The 7,369-nt window shown below is 33.4% G+C and overlaps 1 protein-coding gene across 3 annotated transcripts in view; it reads right to left on the bottom strand.

Moving 5' to 3' along the window:
• Positions 1-379: 379 nt before the first annotated feature.
• LOC138701090 (ataxin-2 homolog) overlaps positions 380-7,369 on the bottom strand; it is a 53,195-nt gene continuing 46,205 nt past the window's right edge. For all 3 annotated transcript variants that reach the window (XM_069827664.1, XM_069827665.1, XM_069827666.1), the window contains one exon: positions 380-5,854. In XM_069827664.1, coding sequence (XP_069683765.1) covers positions 5,802-5,854 — 53 coding nt within the window. In that variant the 3' untranslated portion in view covers positions 380-5,801. The remainder of the gene's footprint in view (positions 5,855-7,369) is intronic.

Genomic DNA, 7,369 nt, shown 5'->3' with positions numbered 1-7,369 from the left:
GTAGTAATGATGAATTAACTCTCAATTGCCTCGCATGCCACATGATGAAAACTGACAGTGCAGCTGAGGATAGCTGAAGTTCAGCTTTAACAGTAAGGTTTTAAATTGACCGCATTGTACTATAGTATGTCTTTGATACAGAAGGAATCACCCACCAAGAATTTTAAACCGGTCAGATTAGCAGGTCAATGACATTTAGGGGTTTCTTGTGTTCTTCTTCCTACTACCCGTAAATGTCATTGGCCTGCTAATCGGACCGGTTTAAAACTCTTGGCAGGACAATTCCATCTGTATAAAAAAACATATTATAGCTGCAAAAAAGGATTAATGCATTTAATGGAGTAGGTGTTTACTAAATTAAAAAAAATTACGACACAAATGATAGGTATTATCATTTTATTATATTTCTTTTTTTTATTTCAATATAAAATTTACTCTAAACTGTGCCTCGGTCAACCATCTATGGCACGACCATGGTCACAATCAAAAACTCAGATTTCTCTGAAGGGTGGTATAGCACTTCATCAATGATCAGCTAATTATCGTTGTGAAGCTGATCCCACGAAGAAAGCTTGCCAACCCTGTGCAAATTATCAGAATGACTTATTTGCGGAAAGGCAGACAGTTATCACTTACGTCCATTAATATTTTGGACTGAATAAGAAGTCATTGTTAGCATAAACGTTTAACATCAAGTCATTTCTCCAGTGTCCTACTTGCAGAAAATCGGAACCAAGATAATCAATTTACATGTATGTTCACTTTTCATCTTCCCTCGTCTGGGAAACTTCCCAACTATTGTTCAAAATGCAGAAGCTGTAACTATAATTAAAAGCTCTCAGTATTCTCCAGCTGTGTCTGTAGGTATGATATACAACGTGAATATTTAAACTATCGGCAAAATTATGCACTCCAGCATACAGTCCATATTCTTTCAATACTCTTAAATAAATAAATAAATAAAAATATCTGCCTCCACTGAAACATATGAACAGCCATTCTTATTTCCACCTTATACAAACTTTAAAACAAGAAAATTTAAATACCAGTACCAAACTTTATGATATTTTCCATTACAACTAGTGTGTCAGTACTTGCTGTAATAATCTACGTAACTATGTTCATACTCTTGTCTTTCAGATATCCAATCCTTATTCTGTAGCTGTTTTATTCTTAAACCCCTTCATGATCCCAGTTTCTACTTTCATTCACTGCTTCACTAATAAATAAATATTTTCATACTATCATTTGTACACTTATAAAAGTTAAAACCTATGATCAGTTTCCTGTTGTAACAGCAGAATGTAATGTCAAAGATTCAAAGAATTGATCTGTACTATTTATAATGTACATCACGAGTAATAAAAGGACTTATACATAATCTGCTAGAAACATATTGAGGCAGAAAAACGTAGTCCTTAAGATAAAATTATAGAGACATAAATATTTAAAATAAACAATGACTGCATTATTAAATATTTTAATCATATCCCACATTAACAACTTACATTGCATAGTTTTCAATTATTAATTTCAGCATATATTTAACTTCTTATAAGTGATTTTGTATGTATGCCTTTGTAGTACACACGTCAGAAAATATGGTACAGGATGTGTAACACTTTATAGCAAATAGAAAATGCTTACAAAATTGTATTAGATTAAGATAATACAAAGTTGTGAAATCAATAATCACACAATTAAGTTTGAATTTTCTCGTCCAACAATAATGCTAAATTAATTTTAAGGAATCATTTTTACTTTGTCATTAATAAATATAGAAACAATGTAACAAAATAGGGAAAATCTCATATGATGGAAAGAACACGTCTTCATAAAAGAGTTTTGACTATAGAAGTACTTTTGTATATATTAGCTGTAACTATTAATATTCCTAATGGATATAAAAAATTAAGCTCTACACTTTTAAACTATGTGTAAACTCTTAAGAGTTACTAAAGGAATGAATACTGTAATGGTCATATTAAGTTATACCATACTGAGATAAAAAAAATCCAGCTGCACCCATATCAAAGTCAGTCACATTAAACAGACTATTACTTTAAGAGCTGAAATGGCATGCATTTATTTCACATTATAGCATGCTATCCCTTCCATTATAATCATGGCATGCAGATCTCATAGTATCATCTTACTTAAGGAGAGGTTCTAAAATTGAAATAGTTACATCCATTTATAATATATACCGATGAAGTTTCATTTCATTATGCACTACATTTTAATTTGGTTAAATGTCAAATGATGGAATATTTTAAGTATAAAAAATTCAATATATTATACTAAATAAAAACAAATTATTTCCAGTAAGGACTAAAATTTGGTGAAAAAAGAACTGGCAAATTAAAATGATTCTCATTCTGTAGAATTGTATGTGTTTATGTATGTCATATTTGTAATGAGTAATGAATGCAGAAAGTAGATATGTACTTGTTCTATAGAAAGTATTCCACACACCAACTCACTTTATAGGCGGAACATATCATTTCATGCATTTCAAATATCTGTGTATTTCCTCCTAAACAATTTCTCGCAACAGAATGAAATACGACACACAGCCAAATTTGCACCACCTTCAATTGATCTATTGCGCACTTACAATGCGTATTATTCAGATCTATTATGAACGAAAAATCACAGATAAGACAAAGCAATATAAAAGGCTCTGCCACTGAAATAAATACTTATCAGGCACAGATATCTAACTTTTGGAGCTATCTTGTGAAACATCTCAATCTGCGATCACACATTTTCCCAGGACCCAATTGGCATATATATCCTTCTGTCTCTACACAGTTTATTCCAGGTTCTCAACTGCTCTCATTTCAAAGAAGTTTATAAACTTATATATTTTACATGGTATACTTGAAGGAACCACAAACACATGTATTCATACGCAGGAATGTGTCTGAATGTAATTTCAGGGTGGGAAATGTGAGACGTTAGAAGTAAAAAGGGGATATGAATGACACATACTAATAGTTTGATATTAGAAGTATCTTTTAAATTGTGCTTACTTATTGTGATATACATACCAAAGCAGGTTTGACCATGAATGACACTAGTTTGTGTTTTGTACAATGAAATGTGCAGAAAGAGAAAGGAAGGTATGACAGCCAAGGAATTGTTACCTCATGGCTTCATATAATGTGCAATGACCTATTCTAATTATGGACAGATAAGTAAAGGAGTAGTCTGTAGCAAAAATAATTCGATAAATTAAAGTACATGCGAAGAAAATTCTCAGCACAACAATGTTATAGAAATAAACCAGAACAAGAAGTTTCACTAAATAGTAAAGCCATATGATACAGCACGTTTCAGATGTGTATTAATATAAAAATTCACAATATCACTTCAAAAATGTGAATTTTCTGGCGCTTGAGTTATGGATGTTAGCTGTTCAAAGCCATCTAGTACGAACACTGTTATTTTCATTAGTTTATATAGCTCATTACTCCACATCTCTTCCTTGTTCCATCATATACAACAAAATTATGCAGATGGTAAAAATGGCAAAGAAAAAAATCTCCATTTGAATTAATTCTAAACATTTTCAGTCACTAAACAGAAATTAGAAAATCACGGAGTTGTTAAATTTATGAGTGAAGAATACATTTCCTTCAACAAAACTGTTTGTAGAAATCACCAATCCACAAATAAATATTAGAAAATCTTCATCAGGAAAGGATGAAGAAGCTGACCTTCCTCCACTTAATGAAATATAATGTACTGATCCCTCCTCTGACTTCCCAAATGTGTAATTGCACTTCAAGAACAAGATACATTCCAGCATAGCCGCATATTATTAGGGCATACAATTCTATGAAAGACTTCTCAAAACAGCTATATACTCAACAATAAGAAACTTTAATATATGAGCATTCATATTAAAATTGTTTGCTGCCATGTTTAGCTATATTTAATTCAAATGTTCTTATATGTGCATCCTGAAAAAATCAAAATAAACTCACATTCTAAGGACATTCAAATTATGCAACATTCATACTAAACCACGCACAGATAATATAAACTGCAATACTTTACACATTTTTACACACAATCTACCAAGTTGCAAACAGGAACAAACCTGCATGGAAATGTATTCTCCTTCAAAACTTCGATAATATTATCTGTGAAGGGTATGATGATTCAATTAACAAAAATCAGAAAAATTTCCAAAACTTATAACATGGCGTACAAGGAAGATACCTATAAAAATCCGTATTTCTACATAGAGTGAACAAAACTTCGCCATACCAATATGTGAACATTTTACTGCTGGCAGGCACACCAATACAAGAAATGAAAAGCTGTATATATTCTTTGTTCACTTTATGCAAGCTAGTGAATAAAGAATGTATGTAGTTGTAAATTCCTTGTGTTGGTGCAATTGCCAATAGAAATTGTCACATGTTAAAGGAAAGTTCTGTTCACCTCCATTCTTACTGTTACTGGAACAGCAGTTCAAACCATTAATTCCACAATATCGTCATGCAACTAACATACCCTCAAATTACGCAATTCAATGGAAATTATTCCTTGCAACAGCACAACAATATTCGAGAGTATGTAGGATGTCAGGCAGTCTAATAACTATAATGCAGAACTTCTAACACATTCGCAAAGCAATCTAACTAATACGAGCATCATAAACTCTCAGATATGGATCTATCTACGCAGTTGTAATGTAAATAATAAATACTAAGGAATAACCTTTTACAGAACTTGAAAAAGAATGTATAAAAGTGGAAAAGAATATGCTAGTAGATGCACAGTTCTTGTAAATATTTGACGAACTAACATCACAATATCCTAACAACCAAACTTGGAAGTAGTAAAAAATTGGATGAATTAAACCATCATCATCGATACATAGGGGAAAACAAAACAACAAATATCGGACAGGAAACTTTGACATGTAACATCAATGTCATTTCTTAAAGACAGCTCGCATACTTCAGATTTTCTTCATGTTCAATACACGCAAATTATTGCTATCTACAAAGATGCCAATGTTTCCCAATACAGTTCTCCCCAGAGACGTGACTGATTCCCATTAAGTCATGTCACTCAAATGATAATGGGTTCATCATTATGCACACTGTCTCCCCCAAAGGGGAAACAACCAACCCTTCGTAACACAGGTTAACAATACTTGATAAATGTTGCAGGATGCATTCTGATCTCACAGAACCATCTAATGCAATATACCATTGAATGCATGGTAACAGCAGTATCAAGCATGTACCATACTTACAGCTTCAAGTTTCCCAAACTGTTTACCACCAGGAACACTATGCAATATTCAACAACACTACTCTGTTTCAGAGAGGCAGATAAAACTCCAGTACAGTTGACGCAGCAATTCTGTTTCCTTAAGGCCTTACAGCACATTAACTCGAAGTTAAGAACACAAATGAAAACAGCAATGATCAAGCAAAATTCACCATAAGGATTCATTTGAATAATGTCTGCATGTTTTCACCAATCTGAGAACTGTACACTAGTACATAATTTCGTACCCAACATCTAAGATCTCGTATCACAGCCATTTAACTATTTAAGTTGTAAACAATGGAACCATGCATAACAACCACCTCATATTGGCAGAAAATGGATGATTTTAGATCACCTGCCTTCCCAGCAAAAGTAGTCATTCTTTTACTGCCATGTGCACTTTCTGGGGGGGGTATGCTTTTAATTTCTGTTTTACTGCTTTACTGTATGTAGTTATTAATTATTATTTAGTTGTTTTCTTGCTACTAATTGATGCCCTCTCATCATTGGTTGTGGGGCAGAATCACTTGAATATGATGTGGCTGAGTGCTGCCCACTGAAATAAAAAAGATGCATATAAACCAACACTGTCGTCAGTTTTCTTTTTTTCAGATCAAGTGCCCATTAAATATTAATGAAAATAATTTAACAGTTATTATTTTAAATCATAATGAATCAACTACAACTGTAACTTCACTAATAATAAAAATCTGTCCACTACAGTCCATTGACAGTATCTTTAGACTGGACGTAAACATAGATGCAAGCATAGTTCACTCTGTAGTGCCACAATAATATGCATGTTAACAAGCTGAATTGTACACAAGTTCACACAAACCAAAAATCAATAATTTTCATAATTATAAGATACTTTGGCACCACTGTTCCTTGATTTTTACTTAAGCAATCACAAGGCAGTAAGAAAAATTTCTGCAATGTTAATACACACTATTAGTTTATTTTCATTTAGCCTATTTCTTTTTTTTTTTTTTTTAACTTATGTACCTCTTAGATTGAGACTCTACTGATACCATATTCAATTGAATATAAGTCACACTTTTATCACTACAAGAAGATTAACGAAATATGCCTGCAGTTTAAAATTCTGTACAAGCATTTAAGCAATAAATACAGACAGGAACAATATAAATAAGCAAACAACTTAGACGGTTAAACTAATAGAGTGATTTCCAGTAGAGCATCCTATTGGTATACTTGGGACAGAACATCTAGAAGCTTGGAGACAGTTACTTTTACTGTCCGACCACCCCCTACTCCCGCACTAGCAGGTATACGGTACCATTCAGCTGCAAAACATTTTCTGAACAGACGTTATTGTATTGTGAGAGCGCAGCTGGATCAGTGAAAGTAGATGGTCAACGTTTTCAGTTTGTAGTGCAACGAACAATTCTGCTGAGTGTGGGTTCTTCTGTAGTGACTTCACTGAAGGCTCTAGTTGTTCTGTCCCCGGTATACAATGTGCCTCCTTCAGTGTAGTTCTGGAGAATCTCCCTCCTCCCCTCCACTAACTACCAACATAACATCTGAGGGATCCAGGACAAATTAGGGAAATGGTCTGTTTTCCTAGTATTGCATCTGGGTCTCTCGAGTGATATTGCTAACAAGTAAAGGGGGTGAGGGCGAGAGCTACAACAGTGCATTAGAATATACACGTAAGTATCAAACAATTTTTATGTTGAATGTATTTGTGGCTGCTAACTAAAACCACGTTATTTCTCACTCACTACGTATATACAGCTCACAGAAGCTAGTGAAGAAAAAACAACTGTGCCTTCTTTCAGTATAGTTTTTCTGGAGAATTACCATAAAATTAATCTAAAAATGCAAATGTAGCTTATGTTTGGGGGCAGTTTATACTCGTCTGTCAAGCTGTTATTTGGAAACTACTGTTTGGGAACATATTTCAGATGAACTGGAACAAATAGAGCAATTACAGACAAATAACAAATTTACCCCATCTCTACTGTGCAGCAAATTGCATCTCGTGCACAGTTCTCAGCTTCCCTTGGCCAGCAGGAAAGCAGCCATCTATTTCTATTGGAATGAAATT

This window comes from Periplaneta americana, chromosome 6 (assembly GCF_040183065.1).
Source record: "Periplaneta americana isolate PAMFEO1 chromosome 6, P.americana_PAMFEO1_priV1, whole genome shotgun sequence".
NCBI lineage: Eukaryota > Metazoa > Arthropoda > Insecta > Blattodea > Blattidae > Periplaneta > Periplaneta americana.
Note: the sequence above shows the minus strand (reverse complement) of the source record. Positions and strands in the feature narration are given on the sequence as shown.